Here is a 25,874-nt window from a genome sequence, read left to right on the forward strand (position 1 = left end):
GTAATGCAGAATAACATCCTTCTCCAGTGATGGTTACCTACAATACAGTTCCCTGTAGTTCAAAGATTCAAAGATTCAAGGTACATTTAATATCACTATATGCAGTATACAACTCTGAGAGTCATCTTCCCACAGACATCCACAAAGCAAAAAAAAAACATGGATCCCATTCAAAGAAAAACATCAACCTCCCCCACACACCATAAAAAAAAACACATGAACAGCAATAAAAAACAATCAAAAAACACTAATCCACAAAAGTCATCAAAAGAGTCCAGGCATATTTGGTTCACCCGAATTCTTAAGTTTATACGAACATAAGAAATAGGAGCAGGAGTAGGCCATCTTGCCCATCGAGCCCCCTCTGGCATTCAATATGATCATGGCTGATCTGGCCATAGACTCATCTCTACCTACCTGCCTTTTCCCCATAACCCTTAATTCCCCTACTCTGCAAAAATCTATCTAAACTTGACATAATTATATTTACTGAGGAAGCCTCCACTGCTTCATTGGGCAGAGAATTCCACAGATTCACCACCCTCTGGTAAAAACAGTTCCTCCTCATCTCCACCCTAAATCTACTCCACCGAATCTTAAGGCAATGGGCCCTACTCCTAGTCTCACCTATCAGTGGAAACAACTTTCCTGCCTCTATCTTATCTGTCTCTTTCATAATTTTATATATTTCTATAAGATCTCCTCTCATTCTTCTGAATTCCAGCGAGTACAGTCCCAGGCGACTCAATCTCTCCTCATAGTCTAACCCCCTCATCTCTGGAATCAACCTGGTGAACCTCCTCTGCACCCCTTCCAAAGCCAGTATATCCTTCCTCAAGTAAGGAGACCAGAAATGCACGCAGTACTCCAGGTGCGGCCTCACCAGTACTCTGTACAGTTGCAGCATAACCTCGCTCTTAAATTCAATCCTTCTAGCAATGAAGGTCAACATCCTATTTGCCTTCTTCATAGCCTGCTGCACCTGTAAACTAACCTTTTGTGATTTGTGTACAAGTTTAGTTCAATCTAGCTCTGTGTCATTCATTATCTGCAAGCTGCCCTGATCAAAATCACACAAAATAGCAATAAGAAAAGGAATGATCAGAGACCAAAAACATATTATAACATGAACTAAAGAGTCCAATCCACAAACTGTGCTGATTAAACCTTGCCCAAGACCCCGGACTCCGGCACCACCCTCAGACAGCATCAAGGGAGAGAGAGATCATTTGAACACAGGGACCTTCCTCCGGGAGCACTGGGTGATAATCCAAACTACTTCACCACCCTCTTAAATCTGCATGTGTCATCCAGTGTACACGTTTTGTAGTCAATGATGGTAATCCAGGGTACTTTTCCTCTACAGACCATTATAAAAGAGCTATCCATAATGATAAGAAGGATGTACAGTCTTTTGAGAGGGTGAAGAAAAGGTTTACTAGGATTTGGCCGGATTGGAATCTATTAGGTATATCTATTAGGTTGGATACACTTGGACTGTTTTTTCGGGAGCCTCAGAGACTGAGGGGTAACCCAATAGAAATTTATAATGTTAAGAGAGGCAGATCGATTAGATAGATAGTCTTTTCCCACAGTGGAAAGATAAAATAGAAGTAGTGCCTACTGCTCAATAAAATGGAATGCAAAGTATTTGTAGAGATGGAGTACTTTGCCATCATATCTGACAATGCACTGGACTCAACGAGAAGATCCAGGAAATAAAAGAAAATGTATATTCATGATTTAAACAATGACCAATTAGTTTCTTTTAGTAACTGAAGAGAAATACAGTATGTCAAGTGTGTTAACAATGGCTGTTTTCATTTGTTCAGCAAGGATAAGTGAGTGGAAGTGGGTACTCTACTAGCATAGGCAAGTTTATGTCTTTTCGGAATCACACTTGAAAGGGTGGTGGTGAGCTATCTTTGTGAACCACTATAGACCTTCAAATGAATGAAATTTAATAGTACTATGTGTGCAGAGCTCCAGCATTTAGATTCAGTGAGATACTTCCATATCAAAATAATATGCATTGTGTTGGGGAATATAGGTTTAGAAAGTGGAAACTGAATTCCCATGATTCTTCTAGGTTGCAGAGGTACTGTTTTTTGGTGGTTTTGAAGAAACTTTGAGGAGGAGGATTTAGGTTACTACAGTTAACTTTGCAGAAGATGTACACAGGTGAAAGGAATGACCACTTAAGAGTAGTGGATAGATTGTCAATTAACCAGGCTGCTCTATGCTGGAAGATGCTGAACCTTCAGAGTATAGTTGGAATTTCATTCATCTAGCTATGTGGAAAGCTTTCCATTATGCATAAGAGAAAAACAAAAACAAGTTTCTTTATTGTCAGATAGCTGAGAATTTTTCCTTTCATTCCCTTTGATCTGTATTTTGATGAGGATACACTGCCATGCTCAATTATATTTGTGCATTAAACTGAAGGACAATTATTCTTATCTGGCAGTACCGGTAAAACAAAAATGAGCATTGGTGACAAGTGCTCACAGACTAAGTGTCCTTCAGTAACATCAAAACCAGAGTTACAATTAGCAAATCACTCTAATGGGATAAGATTTAATTCAACTTACACTAAACCTGCTTCAACTTGTTGCATGCCACCTGTTAATGCTTCCTGTCCCTCCCAGTTCCTTGGCTACATAAGACCATGACACCACAAGATATAGAAACAGAATTAGGCCATTTCGTCCATCGAGCCTGTCTGCCATTTCATCATGCCTGATCCAATTTTCCTCCGAGTCCCAATCTCCAGCCTTTTCCCTGTATTTCTTCATGCCCTGACCAATCAAGAATCTATCAACCTCTGCCTTAAATATACATAAATATGTGGCCTCCAAAACTGCCAATGGCAAAGAATTCTACAGATTCACCACTCTCTGGGGAAAGAAATTCCTTCTCATCTCCTTTCTTAAAGGCAGTCCCTCTCTTCTGAGGCTGTGTTCTCAGGTCTTAGACTCATACAGCATAGGAAAAAACCTCTCCACATCTACTTTATTAAGGCCTGTCACCTTTCAATAGCTTTCAATTAGGTTATCCCCTCATTCTTCTGAATTCTAGTGACGACAGGCCCAGAGCCATCAGATGCTAGGCTTATACTCGTTGGAATTTAGAAGATTGAGGGGGGATCTTATTGAAACGTATAAAATCCTAAAGGGGTTGGGAAGGCTATATGCAGGAAGATTGTTCCCGATGTTGGGGAAGTCCAGAACGAGGGGTCACAGTTTGAGGATAAAGGGGAAGCCTTTTAAGACCGAGATGAGGAAAAACTTCTTCACACAGAGAGTGGTGAATCTGTGGAATTCTCTGCCACAGGAAACAGTTGAGGCCAGTTCATTGGCTATATTTAAGAGCGAGTTAGATATGGCCCTTGTGGCTAAGGGGATCAGGGGGTATGGAGGGAAGGCTGGTACAGGGTTCTGAGTTGGATGATCAGCCATGATCATACAGAATGGCGGTGCAGGCTCGAAGGGCGGAATGGCCTACTCCTGCACCTATTTTCTATGTTTCTATGCTTTTCATATGACACACCATTCAATCCTGGAATCATATTTGTGAACCTCATTTGAAACCTCTCCAGTTTCAGCATATCAGTTCCAACATAATGGGCCCAAAACTGCTCACAATTCTCCAAGGCAGGTCTCACCAGTACTTCATAAAGTCTCAACATTATATCCTTGTTTTTATATTCCAGTCCTTTTGAAATGAATGCTAACACTACATTTGCCTTCCTCACCACAGACTCAACCTGCCAATTAACCTTTAGGGAATAATGCCCAAGGACTTCCAAGTCCCTTTGCATCTCATTTTTTTTTTTGTATTTTCTCTCCACTTAGAAAATAGTCAACCCTTTCATATCCTCTACCATTGTGCATGCTCAGTCACTTCCCGACACTAAATTCCATCTGCCACTTCTTGCCCACTCTCCTAATCTGTCTAAGTCCTTTTGTAGCCTCTCTATTTCCTCAAAACTACCTGCCCCTCCACCTACCTTCATTTTGTTTGCAAACTTTGCAACAGAGGCATCAATTTTATCATTTGAATCATTGACTTATAAGGTAAAAAGAATGGGTCCCAGCACAGACCACTGCGGAACACCACAAGTAATGGCAGCCAACCAGTCTTCTGGAATCATTGCAAAATCTAGTGATTCTTGAAAGATCGTTACTAATGCCTCCACAATCTCTTCAGCCACCACTTTCAGAATGCTGGGCTGTACACTATCTGGTCCAGGTGACTTATATATCTTCAAGCATTTCAGTTTTCCAAGAAACTTCTCTCTCATAATTGTAACTTCACACACTTCACGCCCCATAACACTTGGAATTTCCACCATTCTGCTAGTGTTTTCTGCAGTGAAGACTGACACAAAATAATTATTCAGTTCATCCAACATTTCATTGTCCCTCATTAATACCTCTCCCACATCATTTTCCAGTGGTCTGATATCCAATTTTGCCTCTCTTTTACCCTTTATGTATTTGGAGAAACTTTAGGCATTCTCTTTAATATTATTCTCAAGCTTACTTTTGTTTTCGATCTTTACGTTCTTAATCACTTTTTAGATGCCTTCTGTTGGTTTTTAAAAGTTCTCAATCCTCTAACTTCCCACTAATTTTTGGTCTATTACATGTCCTCTCTTTGCCTTTAATGTTTACTTTGACTTCTCTTGTTAGCTACAGTTGTGTCATCTTGCCTTTAGAATACTTCTTCCTCTTCAGGATGCATATATCATATGCCCTCTGAATTGCTCTGCCATCAACTTTGCCAGTGTTCTGTTCCAATCAATTCTGGCCAGCTCTTCTCTTCTGCCTCTGACATTCCCTTTACTCCACTGTAATATTGATACATCTGACTTTAGCTTCTCCTAGTCAAATATCAGGGTGAATTCAATCATATTATGATCACTTGTTCCTGAGGGTTATTTTACCTTAAGCTGTCTATTCAATTCGGGTTCATTGTACAACACCTAGTCCAGAATAGCTGATCCCCTAGTGGGTTCAACCAAGAGTTGCTCTAAGAAGCCATCTTGTAGGTTTTCTAGAAATTCCCCCTCTTGGAATCTCGTACCAACCCGATTTTCCCAATCTACCTGCATATTGAAATTCCTCATGAGTGTTGTAACATTGCCATGTTGGCATGCAATTTCTATCTCCCATTGTAATTTGTAGACCACATCTGTATTATTGTTTGGTAGGAGGTCTGTATTCAACTACCATCAGAGCCTTTTTCCCTCGCAGTTCCTTAGATCTATCCACAATGATTCAGAACACCTTCCAATCCTATGTCACCTCTTTCTAATGATTTGGTTTCATTTTTTACCAACAGAGAAATTTCACCCCTCTGCCTTCCTGCCTGTGCTTCTGATACAATGTGTATCCTTGGACATTAAGCTCCCTGCTATAATCATCTGCCGGGCATGATTCAGTGAGGCCTACAACATCATATCTTCCAGTCTGAAACTGTGCTCTAAGTTTATCTACCTTATTCTGTATACTGCGCACATTCAAATATAACACCTCCAGTCCTGTGTTCACCCTTTTTGATTTTTTCTGCTTTTTACATTGTAACTCATCATGGTGACTGCAACATTGCCCTATCAAAAGCCTTTCCTCACTACACATTGCTTTTGTTTGTAAACCAGCTACTTTGTCTTCAGCACTATCATCTGCCTTTCCTATGCTACTTTCTGCATTGAAGTATATGCAGCTCAGGGCACGAGTTGCACCATGTTCAACCTTTTGCTTCTTAACTTGGTCTGTGGATTCCCAACATCTGCTCCCACAACCTCTCCATTAACTGTTCTGGCCCTCTGATTCCCATCCCTCTGAAACTCTAGTTTAAACCCTGTGGTGCAGCACTAACAAACCTTCCTGCTAAGACATTACTCCATCTCCAGTTCAGGTGCAAATCGTCCTTTCTGTACAGATCTCACTTTCTCCAGAGGAGAGCCCAATAATCCACAAATCTTATGCCCTCCCTCCTACACCAACACCTCAGGAACACCTAATCTTCCTATCGCTGGTTTCACTAGCAAGTGACAGGGGTAGCAATCCTAAGATTACAACGCTGGAGGTTTTGCCCTTTAACTTAGCACCTAACTCCCTGAACTCTCTTTGTCACTTGTCCAACCCATGTCATTGGTACCTACATAGACCACGATCTCTGGCTGTTCATGCTCTCACTTAAGAGTGCAGAGGACTCAATCCAAGACGTCTGGGGCCCCAGCACCCATGAGGCAACATATCATCTGGCAATCTCAATCTTGCTCACAGAAACTCCTGTCCTTTCCTCTAACTAACAAATCTCCTTTCACCACAAAATGCCTTTTTCTCCCTTGTCCCTTTTGAGTCATAGAGCAGGACTCAGTGCCAGAGACCTGACCACTGTGATATTCCTCAGTTTGGTCAAACCCCTGCCCCTACTCCCCAACCCAAATAGTATCCAAAGTGATATACCTGTTGTTGAGGGGATGGCCACTGTGGTACTCTGCACTGGCTCCTTAACCCCTTCCCTTCGAGACTGTCACCCAATTTCCTGTGCCCTGCACCTTGGGTGTAACTAGCTCTCTATATATCTATCTTCCCTTCAGCCTCTTGAGTGATCCGGACTTCATCCAGTTCCAGCTTTGACTCCTTAAAGCAAAGTGTTATAAGCTGTAGCTGGACCTACTTCTCACAGTGGTAGTCGTCAGGGACACTGGAAGTCTCCCTATCTTCCTGCATCCTATTAGAGGAGTGTTTCACTATCTTGCCTGGCATCTCTACTGTCATAGCTGAACAGATATAAAGAAGGAAAGGGGGGAAAGAAAACTTAACCATGAGCTTAAAGAGAAAGTTGTTTAAAGCTCAGAAGGACATTTGAGATGACACTATTAACTTTGAATGCATTTGTCAGGCGTATGCAGAAAATCGAGTAAATACTGTTAAGAAATGTTGTGTCTCATAAACTACCACCCACCCTGTCAAGTACCATAATCTGTGTTAGTGTTGGTGGATCCCACGTCGGCCTATCAGTCACCTTAGAATGCACTGACCTGCAGTGGATCAAGTTAACCTCAAACTCAATGGGCTGCCTGAGAAGAATGCTTTGTTAAATTACCTTAGATGATGAGCATTTTATTGTTTCAAGACATCAGGAAGATAAACCTTCACAACCCTGACAACATGGCAATTATTTGTTGACTATTCAGTCAGGAGCCTGTTACTTGTTTACATAGAAACAGATGTGTGCAGCTCCTGTTTGTTGCTTGGGGATGAAATTTATACTAAATTAACAATGATCTTGCTGTGATTCTTTCAGGTAATTATGACAATCAGCGCTGAGGACAAAGACCTGCCACCCACAGCTCCACAATTTCACTTCAGGCTGTCACCGGAGGACGATACAAATCCAAACTTCACCATTCAAGACAATGGAAGTAAGATATGCTTTCTATTCTATCTCCTCTCTTTCTTCAAAAGTGACAGGCAATTTCCTACAGAATTCTCTTCAACCTAATTATTTAAAGCCATTTTGTGTCATGTACTTGACTAGTCATATCAATACAAATAACTATGCTTTCAAAATTGTGACAGGCTTTACTTGTGTAATCATCTCACTACAATTTGATCCCTTTACAAGCAGATTTTGGAGCTACAGATACTTGAAAAACTTTCTGCACTTTCTTTGTGCAGAAACTGCTGCTGCTACAGAAAATATTGTTTATGTATTATTTCTCCATTGCAATGGTTGCTACACTTCCAAAAGTCTTAATTAATCATGCAGTGCTTTGGGCTACACAGATACCACGATGGCAGTACCAAAACAGAAATATTTTGTTTGCAAGTCTTTGTTTTCATTTACTCCTACTGTATGATAATACAGTTTTGGATGCCATTTTCTCAGGATATTCTGTGCACTTAAAATTATATTATCTAATATTGCTACTCGAAACTGAGAATAGATATTTAGTTTCCTCGCGCATTACAGAGATGTACGGTGAGGGTTAGTGAGATGTGGGTATGCTATGTCAGCACTGAAAGTTTCGGGACACTTGTGGGCTGCCACTGACATAATCCTTTTTGATTTCATTTGGACACATCAAATGTTTTACTGTATGTTTTGAATTTAATTGACTTTACTTCTTACATCCTTCACATACATGAGGAGTGAAAATCTTTACGTTCCATCTCCATCTAAATGTGCAATGTGCAATTTATAGTAATTTGTAATAAACAGTATGTACAATAGGACAGTCAATATAGCATAGAAATACAATTGTATCAGCGTGAATTAATCAGTTTGATGGCCTGGAGGAAGAAACTGTCCCAGAGCCCTTTGTTCCTGGCTTTTTTGTGGTACCATTTCCCAGATGGGAGCAGCTGGAACAGCTTGTGCTTAGGATGACTCAGGTCCCTAATGATCCCTCGGGCCCCTTTTATGCACCTGTCTCTGTAAATGTCCTGAATAGTGGGAATTTCACGTTTATAGATGCACTGGAAGTACAGTTCCCATACCAGGCAGTGATGCAGCCAGTCAGGATGCTCTCAATTGTGCTCCTGTAGTAAGTCCTTAGGATCTGGGGACTCATACCAAACTTCTTCTACCGTCTGAGGTGAAAGGGGCACTGCTGTGCTTTTTTGCCAGTAGGCACAGACCACATGAGATCCTCAGAGATTTGTATGCCAAGGAGCTTAAAGCTGTTCACCCTCTCAACACCAGATCCATTGATGATAATAGGTGTGAGCCTGCCTCTATTCCTCACGTAGTCCACAACCAGCTCCCTTGTTTTTGCAACATTGAGGGAGAGGTTGTTTTTTCTGACACCACTGTGTCAGGGTGATGGCTTCTTTCTTGTAGACTACCTCATTATTATTTGAGATTCGGCCTATCTATGTAGTATCGTCAGCAAATTTAATTAGCAGATTGGAGCTGTGAGTGGCGACACAGTCATGGGTACACAGAGAGTAAAGGAAGAGGCTTAGGACACAGTCATGAGGGCCACCTATGTTGAGGGTCAGAGGGGCTGAGGTGAGGGAGCCCACTCTTACTGCGTGCCAGGGATCTGACAGGAAGTCCAGGATCCAGCTGCAACAGGCAGGGTGTAGGCCGGGGTCTTGATGTACATGTGACAATGAAGCAGATTTTTATCTTTATTTATTTATCTGTCATATGAGCATACAAGAGAGATGACACTACTGGGGGCTGCTTGATAGCCAGCATAGCCTGTTATGAGGCATGTTTCTCTGTCCCCCTCCTTGCTCGTTATTCCTGTACTTATGTCTGCTGAATGAACTGATAGTTGCTATTAGATACTTAATCTATTGAAAATTATTTGACCACATTGTACTGTAAATCAACCGGTGGTCATTGGTTTCTTTCTGCGAATTTCAGATAAACCTCTGCGGATGCTTTATAACCTGCCTATGTGTTCTAGTTATTATAGCTTTGTTAAAGCATTTCACAGTTGAAACTGTATGATGCAAAGTTAGTAAGGCCTAAAGTAATACAACATTCATTAACATATCTGACAGAACAATTGTATATATAAAGATGTTTAGTGTTAATATGAAACCATGTGATCGGAACTGTTTCCTTTTGATGACCGTAAAACCATAATACACAGGAGCAGAATTAGGACATTTGGCCCATCGAGTTTTCTCCACCATCTCATCATGGCTGATGTATTTTTCCTCTCAGCCTCAATGCTGTGCCTTCCCACCGCTGTATTTCTTCATGCCCTGACCAATCAAGAATCTATCAATCTCTATCTTAAATATGCATAAAGACTTAGCCTCCGCAGCTGCCAGCAACAATGAATTCCACAGCTTTACTACTCTCTTACTAAAGAAATTCTTTCTCATTTCCTTTCCCCTCTATTCAGAGGCTGTGTTCTCTGGTCTTAGACGCTTCCCTCAGAGGAAACATCTTCTCCACATCCACTCTATCAAGGTCTTTCACCATTCGATAGGTTTCAACTAGGTTGCCCCTCGTTCTTCTGAATTCCAGTGAACGCAGGCCCAGAGCCATCCGTCGCACGCTCTTTATATGACAAGCAACTCAATCCTGGAATCATTTTCAGGAATCTCCTTTGAACCCCTCTACAGTTTCAGCACATCCTTTCTAAGGTAAAGAGCCCAAAGCTGCTCACAATATTCCAGGTGAGGCCTCACCAGTTTTTTATAAAGCCTCAACATTACATGCTTGCTTTTATATTCTAATCCTCTTGAAGTGAATGCTAACATTGCATTTGCCTTCCTCACCACAAATTCAATCTCCAAAATAATCTTTAGGGAATCCTGCACGAGGATCCCAAAATCCCCTTGTGCCTCAGATTTTGTATTTCCTCTTCATGAATTAAATAGTCGACCCTTTCATTTCCTCTACCAAAGTGTATGACCATACACTTCTTGTCACTCCTTTGCCCATTCTCCTAATCTCTCTGTCCTTCTGTAGCCTTCCTATTTCCTCAGAACTACCTGCCCTCCACCTATCTTCATATTGCCTGCAAACCTTGGAACATGGCACATTTGTAATCTTCACACACAGTTCCCATAGCCTGCAAACATAGGAATCTATTTGAAATAAAGTTGTCCAAACATACTGCAGAACACACTCCTTCACTTTCTACTGAAGAAAAAGGTGCAGGATATCAGACGCCTCTGAAACTTGCTGGAGGGAGACAGCTCTGCTTTTATACTGTAATTTCTGCTGTGTAGGCATTGTTAGAAGCACCAGTGACAAGGCTGTGGAAAGGTCTATGAAAGTTTCATCTGTCCCAGCAGGGGAAAGAGAAACATGGAAATTAAAAGCAGGAGTAGCTCATTTGGGCCTTTGAGCCTGTTCAGTGCTTCAATAAAATCATGGCTGAATATCTCTCTCAATATTATAATTCTGTTTTATCTTCATGCCCTTTGATGCCATTTTATTCAAAAAAAATTATCTCCTTAAATAGGGTTCATCACTTTCTAAATGAAGAAATTTCACCTTTAAATTTAAGTTCAAAATGTCTTATTCTCAAACCTGAGATGGTGACCCTCATTCAGTACGCAGCATTCTGCCAGAGGAAGTCTGGTGAAGCTTTGTTGCACTTCCTCTATGACAAGTTAGATATGGCCCTTGTGGCTACGGGGGTCAGGGGGTATGGAGGGAAGGCTGGGGCGGTGTTCTGAGTTGGATGATCAGCCATGATCATAATAAATAGCGGTGCAGGCTCGAAGGGCCGAATGGCCTACTCCTGCACCTATTTTCTATGTTTCTATGTTTCTAAGTATGTCTTATATAGATAAAGAGGGCAAAAAGCATTGAATATTCCAGGTGTGGTCTCACCAGGATCCTGTATAATTGTAGTAAGACATTATTTGCGCCTCTGCTCAAAATCTTTTGTCAACATGGTATTAGCATTTTTAATTGATTGCTGCAAGTTTGATTTCAATTACCAGTGTGCAAGAACACTCAGGTGTCTTTGTACAGTGACAATTCCCAGTCTAACTCAGGATAAATTATAAGCCGGCATTCTGCTTTTCATACCAAAATGATGGATAACTCAGGAACCTGTGTGTGACAACTTGTCCTCCAGAAAGCTGGTTGTTATACATTTATTTACAGTATATCATATATTTATTATTTAGTTCTTCACGCTCCACCCCAGCAAGCTCTTTCCATTCTCCCAAAATGAAGTCTTACAACATTTTCTATAGATAACATATTTTCAAGATGTTAGTCTTTAAGAGGGAAACTTCTGAACTTCAAGTAAACTGTGAGTAAGTCTGAAATGTTACTAATGGATAGAAATATTTTGCCAGTTTCCCATCTGCTATTCACTTCAGCAGCAAGTATGTCCCAACAGGTTTTTGAAATCCAACTTCCATATCCTTATGCCATCAATTAGAAAAGAAAATCTCTGCACACAAGTTGAATTGCACTGCCTCTAATCCATTCGAGAGACATCGATAACATGTACTTCAAAGATAGAATGCGTTGTGCTGATGTGGTTGTTTAGTGCATTTACTCAATCGACTGAGGATGAATGTTTGAGTAATTCGGTTTGACCCACACTTATTATGGATTAGCATTAAAAATCATCAATAGCTTTTCTATAAAATGTTACCTTTTCATTAATGGGTCAGTCAAATTCAGAGATATTTTATTGAAGCATGGAAGTTGCAGGATCAAGTATTAAACACAATGCTGGAGAAACCCAGCTGCTCTGAGAAGTCAGAAAAGCATTAACTGCCAATGTTTTGGACCAAGAACCCTTATCAGGACTGGAAAGGAAGAGGGAAGAAGCCACAATAAGAAGGTGGGGAGCGGAAGCAGTACAAGTTGGAAGGTGAAGCCAGGTGAGGGGGAAGAAAGGTGGGATGGGAAGGTGATGAAGTAAGAAGTTGGGAGGTGATAGGTGGAAAAAGCTGGAGATAGGAGAGGAGGGTAGACCATGGGAGAAAGGGAAGGTGAAGGGACACCAGGAGGGAGTGATAGGCAGTTGAGGAGAAGGGAAGAGATAAAATGGGAGCCAGAGTGGGGACTGGAAGGAGAGGGGAGGGGGAAAATTTACCAGAAGTTAGAGAAATCATTGCTCATGCTATTAGGTCGGAAGCTACCCAGACAGAATATGAGGTTCTATCCTTCAATAGAGAGTGGCCTCGTCGAGGCAGAAGAAGAGGCATGGACTGACACGTTTTAATGGGAATGTAGATGGGAATCAAAACGGTTGACCACTGGGTTTTGTGCATGGAGCAAGGGGCCTGATGAAGCGGTATTCCAGTCTACATCAGGTTCATCAAGATAGAGGTCCTTTATCGGAGCACTGGATAGAGTAGATGACACCAACAGATTTGCAGGTAAAATGTTGCCTCCTCTGAAAGGAATCTTTGGAACCCTGACTGTAGATGAGGAAGAGATAGATGGGCAGTTGTAGCACTTTCTCTGCTTTTAGGGATAAGTGCCAGGAGGGAGATTAGTGGGGAGGGATAAGGGAAACATGGAGGGAGAAATCCCTGTGGAATGTGGAGACTTATGGGGAGGTAAAGATATGTTTGGTGGTATGATCCCTTTGAAGATTGTGGAAGTTGTGAAAATGATGTGCTTCATGCAGAGGCTCAAGGGGTGGGAGGTGCGGACAAATGGAACGCTATCCATTTTAAGGCGGTGGGAAGATAGGGTGAGGGTGGACGTCTGGGAAACGGAGGAGATGTGTGTGAGGCTGGCATCAGTAATGGAGGAAGGGAAGCACCATTCTTTGAAGAAGAAGGGCATTTCTGATGTTCTGGAAAAAAAAGCCTCATCCTTGGAACAGATGCGGCAGAGACAAAGGAACTGAGAAAAAAGGAATGACATTTTTACAGGAAACAGAGTGGGTAGAGGTATAGTCAAAATAGCCATGGGAGATTTATGAAAGATTTGTGTCTTTCTTCCATTCTTTGCAATGCTGAATCTCTTTGCAAAAATAAGTGCATCAACAGCCAGAATCCTTTGAGCTAAATATTTGGAGACAACGTTGACTTAATGCTGCCGCCTCAAAGCTCCAGTACTCAGATTGTGGTCAATCTGACCTTGGAGGTGTCTGCTTGCCATTTGCTCATTCTCCTTGTGATGTGTAGATTTCCTTAGGGTGCTCCAGTTTCCTCCCACATGCCAAAGCCATGATGATTAATAACTTAATTCTTCTGAATTGCTGTTTGAAAATGGTGGCTTGAGAATTGATGGTAGTGGGGTGATATGTTGTGAGGAGGGCATTTGGAATGGGAGGAGTTGATGGGGATGTGAGGGGAAAATCGGTCACGGTAGCTGCTCATCCTGGTTTTGGTTAACTGAAGGGCCAGTTACAATGCTGGAAGTATCTGTAACTAGTATTCAGTGAGAAAGATTGGAGTTATAAATGTATGCAGGTCCTCCAGTTTATCCCAAGATTCCAGTCCTGTGAACTGTTCATAGCTCAGATAGTATGAAACATAACTACAAACCACGTTTACACATGGAACAAGGTGCCTGCAGACTTGCAGCAACTGCCAAATTCTACCTGTCACCTAACCTAAAGAAGGAGTCTGAGAGTCTGAGTGGGAGAGCCGAGAAAGACATTTTTGAAATTTTCGTTATTTTTTTTTCTCCAACGGCGTTCTGAGAGGTGGGACTGCACAGGCGTGTGACGTCGGGCAGTGCAGCGCGGCAGATTTAAAAGGGCAGACATCCTGCTTCGGGTTTGATTTGAAGAAGGAGTCTGAGAGTCTGAGTGGGAGTGCCGAGAAAGACATTTTTGAAATTTTCGTTATTTTTTTTTTCTCCAACGGCGTTCTGAGAGGCGGGACTGCGCAGGCGTGTGATGTCGGACTGTGCAGCGTGGCAGATTTAAAAGGAACAGATCCTCATAGAGTGGGCAGCGTAGTTTGCGGGTGGCGAAGTGAGCTGGGAGCAGAGTGAAGGCTTAAGGGCTTCGGCTCAACTGGCTTAGGCGGAAACGGGCGAGGGGAGGGAGGTTTGGCATTCATTTTCTGTAGTTATTTGAGGAGAGGGGCAGTATGAGTGTGAGGGCAGTTTGCTGTTCTCGGTGTCGGATGTGGAGGCCCTGGAGTCTCCAAGCCTCCCGGACGTCTACATCTGCGCCAAGTGCATCGAGATGCAGCTCCTAAGGGACCGCGTTACGGAACTGGAGCTGCAGCTCGATGACCTTCGTCTGGTCAGGGAGAGTGAGGAGGTGATAGAGAGGAGTTGCAGGCAGGTGGTCACGCCGGGGCCACAGGAGGCAGACAAGTGGGTCACGGTTAGGAGGGGGAAGGGGAAAAGTCAGGTAATAGGGAGTACCCCGGTGGCTGTGCCCCTTAACAACAGGTACTCCTGTTTGAGTACTGTTGGGGGGGACAGCTTACCCGGGGGAAGCGACAGTGGCCGTGCCTCCGGCACAGAGTCTGGCCCTGTAGCTCAGAAGGGTAGGGCAAGGAAGAGGAGGGCAGTTGTGATAGGGGACTCGATAGTAAGGGGGTCAGATAGGCGATTCTGTGGACGCAGTCCAGAGACCCGGATGGTAGTTTGCCTCCCTGGTGCCAGGGTCCGGGATATTTCTGATCGTGTCCAAGATATCCTGAAGTGGGAGGGTGAGGAGCCAGAGGTCGTGGTACATATAGGTACCAATGACATAGGTAGGAAAACGGATGAGGTCCTGAAAGGAGAATATAGGGAGCTAGGAAGGGAGTTCAGAAAAAGGACCGCAAAGGTAGTAATCTCGGGATTACTGCCTGTGCCACACGACAGTGAGAGTAGGAATGCGATGAGGTGGAGGATAAATGCGTGGCTGAGGGATTGGAGCAGGGGGCAGGGATTCAAGTTTTTGGATCATTGGGACCTCTTTTGGCGCAGGCGTGACCTGTACAAAAAGGACGGGTTGCACCTGAATCCAAGGGGGACCAATATCCTGGCAGGGAGATTAGCGAGGGCTACTGAGGTGACTTTAAACTAGAATGGTTGGGGGGTGGGAATCAAATTAAAGAGGCTAGGCGTGAGGAGGTTAGTTCACTACAGGGAGATGGGAACCAGTGTAGAGAGACAGAGGGGTGTAAAGTGAGGGTAGAAACAAAAAGTACTATGGAGAAAAGTAAAAGTGGCAGGCCGACAAATCCAGGGCAAGCATTAAAGAGGGCCACTTTTCAGCATAATTGTAAAAGGACTAAGAGAGTTGTAAAAGAGCGCCTGAAGGCTTTGTGTGTCAATGCAAGGAGCATTCGTAATAAGGTGGATGAATTGAAAGTGCAGATTGTTATTAATGATTCTGATATAGTTGGGATCACAGAGACATGGCTCCAGGGTGACCAGGGATGGGAGCTCAACGTTCAGGGATATTCAATATTCAGGAGGGATAGACATAAAGGAAGGGGAGGTGGGGTGGCGTTGCTGGTTAAAGAAGAGATTAACGCAATAGAAAGGAAGGACATAAGCCGGGAAGATGTGGAATCGATATGGGTAGAGCTGCATAACACTAAGGGGCAGAAGACGCTGGTGGGAGTTGTGTACAGGCCACCTAACAGTAGTAGTGAGGTCAGAGATGGTATTAAACAGGAAATTAGAAATGTGTGCAATAAAGGAACAGCAGTTATAATGGGTGACTTCAATCTACATGTAGATTGGGTGAACCAAATTGGTAAAGGTGCTGAGGAAGAGGATTTCTTGGAATGTATGCGGGACGGTTTTTTGAACCAACATGTCGAGGAACCAACTAGAGAGCAGGCTATTCTGGACTGGGTTTTGAGCAATGAGGAAAGGTTAATTAGCGATCTTGTCGTGAGAGGCCCCTTGGGTAAGAGTGACCATAATATGGTGGAATTTTTCATTAAGATGGAGAGTGACATAGTTAATTCAGAAACAAAGGTTCTGAACTTAAAGAGGGGTAACTTTGAAGGTATGAGATGTGAATTAGCTAAGATAGACTGGCAAATGACACTTAAAGGATTGACGGTGGATATGCAATGGCAAGCATTTAAAGGTTGCATGGATGAACTACAACAATTGTTCATCCCAGTTTGGCAAAAGAATAAATCAAGGAAGGTAGTGCACCCGTGGCTGACAAGAGAAATTAGGGATAGTATCAATTCCAAAGAAGAAGCATACAAATTAGCCAGAGAAAGTGGATCACCTGAGGACTGGGAGAAATTCAGAGTTCAGCAGAGGAGGACAAAGGGCTTAATTAGGAAGGAGAAAAAAGATTATGAGAGAAAACTGGCAGGAAACATAAAGACGGACTGTAAAAGCTTTTATAGATATGTGAAAAGGAAAAGACTGGTAAATACAAATGTAGGTCCCCTGCAGACAGAAACAGGTGAATTGATTATGGGGAGCAAGGACATGGCAGACCAATTGAATAATTACTTTGGTTCTGTCTTCACTAAGGAGGACATAAATAATCTTCCAGAAATAGTAGGGATCAGAGGGTCCAGTGAGATGGAGGAACTGAGTGAAATACATGTTAGTAGGGAAGTGGTGTTAGGTAAATTGAAGGGATTGAAGGCAGATAAATCCCCAGGGCCAGATGGTCTGCATCCCAGGGTGCTTAAGGAAGTAGCCCAAGAAATAGTGGATGCATTAGCGATAATTTTTCAAAACTCGTTAGATTCTGGACTAGTTCCTGAGGATTGGAGGGTGGCTAATGTAACTCCACTTTTTAAAAAAGGAGGGAGAGAGAAACCGGGGAATTATAGACCAGTTAGCCTAACGTCGGTGGTGGGGAAACTGCTGGAGTCAGTTATCAAGGGTGTGATAACAGCACATTTGGAAAGCGGTGAAATGATCGGACAAAGTCAGCATGGATTTGTGAAGGGAAAATCATGTCTGACGAATCTCATAGAATTTTTTGAGGATGTAACTAGTAGAGTGGATAGGGGAGAACCAGTGGATGTGGTATATTTGGATTTTCAGAAGGCTTTTGACAAGGTCCCACACAGGAGATTAGTGTGCAAACTTAAAGCACACGGTATTGCAGGTAAGGTATTGGTGTGGGTGGAGAGTTGGTTAGCAGACAGGAAGCAAAGAGTGGGAATAAACGGGACTTTTTCAGAATGGCAGGCGGTAACTAGTGGGGTACCGCAAGGCTCAGTGCTGGGACCTCAATTGTTTACAATATATATTAATGACTTGGATGAGGGAATTAAATGCAGCATCTCCAAGTTTGTGGATGACACGAAGCTGGGTGGCAGTGTTAGCTGTGAGGAGGATGCTAAGAGGATGCAGGGTGACTTGGATAGGTTGGGTGAGTGGGCAAATTCATGGCAGATGCAATTTAATGTGGATAAATGTGAAGTTATCCACTTTGGTGGCAAAAATAGGAAAACAGATTATTATCTGAATGGTGGCCGATTAGGAAAAGAGGAGGTGTAATGAGACCTGGGTGTCATTATACACCAGTCATTGAAAGTGGGCATGCAGGTACAGCAGGCGGTGAAAAAGGCGAATGGTATGCTGGCATTTATAGCGAGAGGATTCGAGTACAGGAGCAGGGAGGTACTACTGCAGTTGTACAAGGCCTTGGTGAGACCACACCTGGAGTATTGTGTGCAGTTTTGGTCCCCTAATCTGAGGAAAGACATCCTTGCCATAGAGGGAGTACAAAGAAGGTTCACCAGATTGATTCCTGGGATGGCAGGACTTTCATATGAAGAAAGAATGGATGAACTGGGCTTGTACTCATTGGAATTTAGAAGATTGAGGGGGGATCTGATTGAAACGTATAAGATCCTAAAGGGATTGGACAGACTAGATGCAGGAAGATTGTTCCCGATGTTGGGGAAGTCCAGAACGAGGGGCCACAGTTTGAGGATAGAGGGGAAGCCTTTTAGGACCGAGATTAGGAAAAACTTCTTCACACAGAGAGTGGTGAATCTGTGGAATTCTCTGCCACAGGAAACATTTGAGGCCAGTTCATTGGCTATATTTAAGAGGGAGTTAGATATGGCCCTTGTGGCTACAGGGGTCAGGGGGTATGGAGGGAAGGCTGGGGCGGTGTTCTGAGTTGGATGATCAGCCATGATCATAATAAATGGCGGTGCAGGCTCGAAGGGCCAAATGACCTACTCCTGCACCTATTTTCTATGTATTTTCTATGTATCTAAAACTTGATTGTATATGCTGTTCATGATATGATATAGTAGGACTGCGGAGCTCAGAAATATTGGGTCTTATATTTCCTCTGGTTTACAAGCACCTTTGCCTAGCAGTGAACCATGAAGAACTGGGCATTGCTTGAGGCGGGTTTGTTTGTACTTTCTCTAGAAACGATGCAGCTGTGGTTCTCATTATTTCAGGAGTCACGGTCTGGAAACAGAGCGATGTTTATTTTAAGAAAGAAATTAATTATTTGGTGAACAGTTGATACCTTCCCAATATTTCTGCAAAGAAATAGAAATCATGTTCAGAAGGTAGCTAGCTCACCAGATTCACACTTTGAAGAATAAGGAGATGAAAGGTTATCACAGGTAGATGAAAGTGTGTCACCAAGATCAGTATTAAATTAGCCATGATTTTATTAAATGATGGAGTGGATTCAAGGGCTAGGGGCTAGCTCTGCTCTTCTTCTTAACTTATACATTTTTATATTTGTAAGGTTGTCATTTCAAAGTCACATTTCAGTGCTTTGAGTTTGAAGTCCAGGCTAACAATCTAATTCAGCACCATGGGAGCAGTACACTACACTGCTGAAGTGCTTCCTTTCAGACAAGATCAAGGCTCCCTCTGCCCTCTGGGTAGACCCAGGTTCATGTTTGAAAAAGAGCAGAGCTGTTTATTATTACCGATGTCTGGGTCCATAACTATTCTGTATTCAAGTTCCCAAAAGAAAGGAGTACTTCATTGTATTCATCTTTTGCTGTTCGTGAAGCTTATTGTGCACAATTGTCTGCACATTTTTTTTATGTCACGACAGTGACTGGACTCCATCGGCTGGAAATCTCTTTTGAATATCTATAGGTTGTGAAAAAGGATATCAGATACATGTTTATTTCTTTAAATATGTTATGAATAAACACTAAGTAAAAATGACAATGATATTTTTCTAATAAAAGTAAATTAAATATTCCTGTTGGGATTCAGCTTACTGAAGTCAAGAGTTTAAGTAAAACTCAGTTAAGTAATTATACTTTCTCTTTCTATCAAAACTTATTTGGGCTAACATAGTGATTAGTATATCAAAATAAAATTTTGATAACTTGTCTCTCTGTAATCATTAGAACTAAATGAACATATATAGCCACATCATATTTTTCCAATCCTCTTATTATATACAAAATACTTGAATCTTTAAAGCCCGGTTGAAACCTAGAAATGGCTCATAAAGATTCCTTGCAAAAGACCAGAATGTTATTGTGGACTCAGAAACCATACAATGCTTTACTATATACGACGCATCATTTTCCATTCTATTACTCACTAGTTATGTTCAGTTAGTAAAGAACGGGCAGCAAGGTAGCAGAGTAGTTAATTTAATGTTATTACAATGCCAGCGATCAGGATTTATTTCCATTGCTAACTATAAGACATTTTTAAGTTCTCACTCTGACCACATGTATTTCTTCTGGGTATTCTAGTTTCCTCTCATACTCCAAAGTCATTTGGGTTAGTAAGCTAATTGGTCACATGGATCTAATTGGGTGGCATGGACTTATTGGATCACTAAGCCTGTGTTGTATCTCTAAATAAATAAATTATCACACACAGACCAATCTGCTTTAGTATTAGCTCTTAAATTTCGGAGATTACTTACAACCATTCAGTGTTCCAGTGGTTTTCTCACACTTCTGCTGGAAACATTCACTGTGTTAGAACAGTTTTGACAGATTAGGAAGAAAAGAAAGGCCTGCATCTATATAGCTAATGCAAAGGAGCAACAGAGTGTATGCAGTTCTTTAGTTGGGTGTTCTCAATTGTAAAGCAAAGCAGTACAGTGGTAATTTGTTACCATTCAGCTTAAAAATAACTGCAAACATCTATATAGATAGATGAAGGAATATTGGGCAGTGATAATGGAACAAAAACAAAGTATTAGAAGAACTCAGCAATCAGGCAACAACTGTAGAGGGAAATTGATGTTTCTGGTCATCTGGCCAAGACCCCTTCATCTTGACTTAGTTCTTCCTTTAGCTTTTTTTTTGCTGCAGATTCCAACATGTGACCCTCTCGCTCTTCTTTGAAAACTAAACAAGGATTGCATTCTGTGCAATTGTAAAAGATGGGTGTTTAACTCCCGACATATCACACTTCCAACAGTATGGCCATCATGTACCAATGCATTGGTGCTTTGGTCCTCATTTTTTTGTGTGACTAGATATCTCATTTGGGAGTTGAACTCATGCTTTTCTGACTTGGAGGTAGGAGTATGGACGAGTGAGTCACAGTTGAGAAAAAAAAAATGAAGTTGTGTGAGGTCACTTGAAATGCTTTGCCAAAGAACTGACGCATAATAATTCTCTAACGTTGTATAATGTGTTTTACATTTTTTAAAATCTTCTTTCTTGTGCTTGCCTTAGACAACACAGCTGGAATCTTATCTAAGAGGAACGGCTACAGTCGCAGACAATTGGAGCTCTATTTCCTTCCAGTTGTGATCTCAGACAGTGGCTACCCTACACAAAGCAGCACAAATACTTTGACAATACGAGTCTGCGGATGTGATATGGATGGTACAATCTTATCCTGTAACGTAGAGGCAATCTTTCTGCCAGTGGGCTTGAGCACAGAGGCATTGATAGCAATCTTGCTTTGCATTATTATACTTCTTGGTGAGTCTGACACTGCAACATGGTTCAACGGGCTTTGGTGACACATTAAATGGGTGAACAATCACCAATAAGGCTTAGTGAGTTAAAATGAAAATGTCATTATAGTTTATTGATGTCTTGATGGTTGTAACTTCATAAATCACATGTACATCCATAAATTGAAAGAAGAGCCAAGCCAATATTTCTTATTCAAAAGCAAATTAGTGGTAAACTGAATTTAAAAAAAAAAAGAGAAGGAATACTAGATATACACAGAACAGGGAAGCCAATGCAGCAATTCCTTAAAATGCTATCAATCTGAAATGTTAGAATGTTTATAACAATTCTAATTATGAGACATGTGAGCAGAATTAGGCCATTTGGCCCTTTGAGTCTGCTCTGCCATTTGATCACAGTTTGTTTATTTTCCCCCCAACCACAATTCTCCTGCTTTCTGCCTATAAGCTTTGATGCCCTTACTAATTAAGAAACTACCAAGCTCAGTTTGAAGTATACCCATTTACTTAGACTCCAGCTGTCTGTGGAAGTTGATTCCATAGACTCACCATCCTTTTGCTAAAGAAATTCCTCATCTTATTTCTAGAGAGGTGACCTTCTATTCTGAGGCTGTGCCATGATATATGATGCTTAGCTGAAACCACAGTTGAATGGATTTGTTAGCACTTTAGGTCTCAGGTTTAAGTTTAACCAGCTTTTTTATGTTTTAGCAACCATTTTCATCTTAACCTTAACTGATATAGCACATGAAATAGATGTGCTTTATTGATTACGTATAGTTCTGTAGTAGAGTGACAAATGACAAGTGGAAATTCAAGTTGCTAATTTTCCTCTACTCTACAGAAAACTGATTGTATTTTTATCAGGGTAAAAATTTAGTTTCATTTCTGATTTGTCCAAAAGTGTTTGAAAGGATGTACACTATACTGAATGAAGCTTTTTTTTTCTGTCCTGAGTGCCCCAGACTTTTAAAACAATATGTTGACTAAGTAAATAAGAAGACCACAGCCTATTTGGCTGCTTCTTGCCATTGGTACTTTTTAACAGCAAAATCATCAGGCAGATGGAGAAAATGAAGTAGCATCTGTGGAGACAATGAGATGGTCAATGTTATTGACTGAGCTGAGACCCTATAATCAGGATTGGGCAGTTTATTGTCTGCTTCAGTTTCCATCTACTGCAATCTAGCCAGACATTGGCTATTCACTTACTAATTGATTACAAGGATTATTGACTAAATATGTAGAAATCATAGTTTACATTCAGTGATGAAGTTTTTGGAAAATTTATATTAAACCAACCTTATCGAAAAACCCTTTGAATGTTGCATGATAACCTCTAATGCACAAAATGGGTCAATAATGATAAAAAGTGACGCCTGTGGGTTTATCGTCCCTACACATGCCAAGATGCAAAGAGCCAAACTAACCCCCGATGAGAGTGTCCTTGTCTAGTTAACGGTTATAAGCGTTTCCTTGACAACTTGATCAGGCCACTGTGTTTCACTCTTCCTGCAACTATTTTTACCCATGGAAGGGAAAGGGTAGGCGGAAGCCTATTGTTGATTGTGAGCTCTAAGCTAATGCAAGACTAATAATTGCTGTTGTAATCACTCTCCACACATACATTCCCCCACCTTCAGTATCAGGGTACGATTTTGACTGGTAAATGAAAACTCTGAGATTATGTTAGTGTTTGCAAACAAAATGATATTGTTCCATTCTAAGGTTCTTCTGTAAAGAAGCAGTTATTGTAAAAAGGAATAGCTAGAGTAGGGGTTTAACATATCAAATATCTAGATAATTAAAAATGCTGATGTGCAAACAATGATTTAAATGGTAATTCTGTCTTGAAATTAAATATTAATTTTTCTAAGTTTAATGCCTTAAAATGTTTTCTTTGGAATTTCCAAGCCAAGAAAATACCAAGAAGGCTCTTCTTTCAGTGGTGGAAAACAGTTGAAACAACCATAATATTTCCCTTACCTCTCTAGATAGGGAATATCAGTGATAACTTTTAGCCACCAGTTCTCCACTCAAACGCAATTTCACTCACACTTGGGGATTTTTCATGAATTCAGCCCTGACAGAACCTGAAGTAATGCACTGTCAAAACTTAATTCAGGCCAACAATGCAGTTGAGGGTCAAAGGAAGGGTTCCTTACTTTGTTATAGTAGAAGATATCTACTATAACATTTCCCATAGTGGTGATATATGCAGTGGGGAGAAATGAATGGAACAGATGATTTTGCAGAGAGCTGCATTAAACTTCCAACACAGCAGTCATTAGTAAATTATGAGAAGTGAATCTCCTGTTTTTGGGATGCAACTTGCTTCCCTTGGTGAAAGTATGAGTGGCCCAATGGGCAAGACATAAAGGGCCCGTGTCTCTTTGCAGAGAGGACAATAAATAGGATATACTTAAGATAATTAAGAGAGGTATTAGAAGAACTTTGTGGAAAATCATACTTCACCCAGGACATGGTTGTGTTCTGGATCACACTGTTTAATAAGATGGTCAAGGCAAGACTCCTTATACTGTACAAAAGAGACGGGTTGCACCTAAGCACAAGGGTGACCAATATTCTCATGGCAGGTTTGTAAGAGATGTCTGGGATGGTTGAACTAATTTGGCAGGGGTGTGGGAACTGGATGAATGAACTCAATATAGTATGAATGGTAAACAAGCTAAGATAGCGTGCAGTCACGACTGTCAGAAAGGGCAGGCAGATGATAAGACAAAATTGCAGTCAGCAGGGTGAGTATCTGTGTTTTAAGGATGCAGAATCAAAAAGAGCAGCAAATACAGTACTCAAAATGTTATATTTCAATGCATGGAGTATAAGAAACAAGGTGGATGATCTTGTTAGACTATTACAGATTGTCAGGTATGATGTTCTGGCCATCACTGAATCATGGCTAAAGGATGGTTGTGGTTGGGAGCTGAATGTTCACAGTTACACATTGTATCAGAGGGATAGAAAGGTAGGCAGAGGGTGTGGCATGGGGCTGTTGGTAAACAATGGCAACAAATCAGTAGAAAGACGTGGCATAGGATCAGAAGATGTTGAATCATTGTGAGTTAAGTTAGGAAACTTCAACGGTAAGAGGACCCTGATGGCAATTATATACAGGCCCCCTAACAGTAGCTGGGATGTGGATCATATATTACAACAGGAAATAGAAAAGGCGTGTCAAAAGGGCAATGTTTTGATAGTCATGGGAAAATTTAACATGCAGGTTGATTGGGAAAATCATGTTGGTAATGGATCTCAAGAGAGTGAGTTTCATGAATGCCTATGAGATGGCTTTTTAGAGCTGTTTGTTGTTGGGCCTACTGGAGGATCAGTAATACTGGATTTGGTGTTATGAAATGAACCAGAGGCAATTAGGGAGCTTAAGGTAAAAGAGCCCTTTGGAGCCAGTGATCACAATACGATTGAGTTCAACTTGAAATTTGATAGGGAGAAAGTAAAGTCTGATGTAGCAGTATTTCAGTGGAGTAAAGGAAATTACAGTGGTATGAGAGAGGAGTTTCCAAAGTAAATTAGAAGGAGCTGCTGGCAGGGATGACAGCAGAGCAGCAATGGCATGTGTTTCTGTGAAAAAGGTGCAGGACAGGGGTATTCCAAAAATGAAGAAATACTCAAATGGCAAAATAGTACAACCATGGCTGACAAGGGAAGTCAAAGCTAATGTAAAAACAAAAGAGATGGCATACAACAAAGCAAAAATTATCAGGAAGATAGAAGATTGGGAAGCTTTTAAAAACATACTGAGAGCAACTAAAAGAATCATTAGAAGAGAAAATATGAAATATGAAAGCAAACTAGCAAATAATATCAAAGTGGATAATAAAAGCTTCTTCAAGCATGCAAAAAATAAAAGAGAGATGAGAGTGGATATAGGTCCGCTAGAAAATGAGGCCGGAGAAATAATAACAGGGGCAAGGAGATGGTAGATGAACTAAATGAGTATTTTGCATCAGTCTTCACTGCGGAAGACTCTAGCAATGTGCCAGATGTTGTAGTGTGTGAAGGAAGAGAAGTGAGTGCAGTTACTATTACGAGAGAGAAAGTGCTCAAAAAGCTGAAAGTTCTAAGGATATATAAGTCATTCAGACCAGAAAAAATGTACCCTAGGGTTCTGAAAGTAGCAGCAGTGGAGATTGTGGAGGCATTAGCAATGATCTTTGAAAAATTATTGGACTCTGACATGGTGGCAGAGGACTGGAAAATTGCAAATGTCACTCCACTCTTTAAGAAAGAAGGAAGGCAGCAGAAAGGAAATTATAGACCAGTTAGCCTGACCTCAGTGATTAGGAAGATATTAGATTTAATTGTTAAGGCTGAGGTTATGCAGTACTTGCTGACACAGGACAATATAGGACAAAATCTGCATGGTTTCCTTAAGCCAGGCAGTTATGTTAGAGCATGGGGCCATATTGGATTGGTATTGTAGAGCAGCTGGGAAGAAATAATTGAGAAAGACTGAAGCATCTAGCATTGCCACCAGAAGTTCTTCTGATAAGTTCAGTGAAAGGTAATGGGTTGGCTATTTGACCACTATATCACCCCACCTCTTTTTTGAAACCAATAGCTAATATGGTTCAAAATATTTAAACTT

The 25,874-nt window shown here is 41.4% G+C and overlaps 1 protein-coding gene across 3 annotated transcripts in view; it reads left to right on the forward strand.

The window, feature by feature from the left end:
* The window catches only part of LOC140212487 (cadherin-12-like), a 309,387-nt gene that overhangs the window by 282,403 nt on the left and 1,110 nt on the right, over positions 1 to 25,874 (forward strand). For all 3 annotated transcript variants that reach the window (XM_072283351.1, XM_072283353.1, XM_072283354.1), the window contains 2 exons: positions 7,321 to 7,438; positions 21,000 to 21,251. In XM_072283351.1, coding sequence (XP_072139452.1) covers positions 7,321 to 7,438; positions 21,000 to 21,251 — 370 coding nt within the window. The remainder of the gene's footprint in view (positions 1 to 7,320; positions 7,439 to 20,999; positions 21,252 to 25,874) is intronic.

Source organism: Mobula birostris, chromosome 19 (assembly GCF_030028105.1).
Source record: "Mobula birostris isolate sMobBir1 chromosome 19, sMobBir1.hap1, whole genome shotgun sequence".
NCBI classification, from domain to species: Eukaryota; Metazoa; Chordata; class Chondrichthyes; order Myliobatiformes; family Myliobatidae; genus Mobula; species Mobula birostris.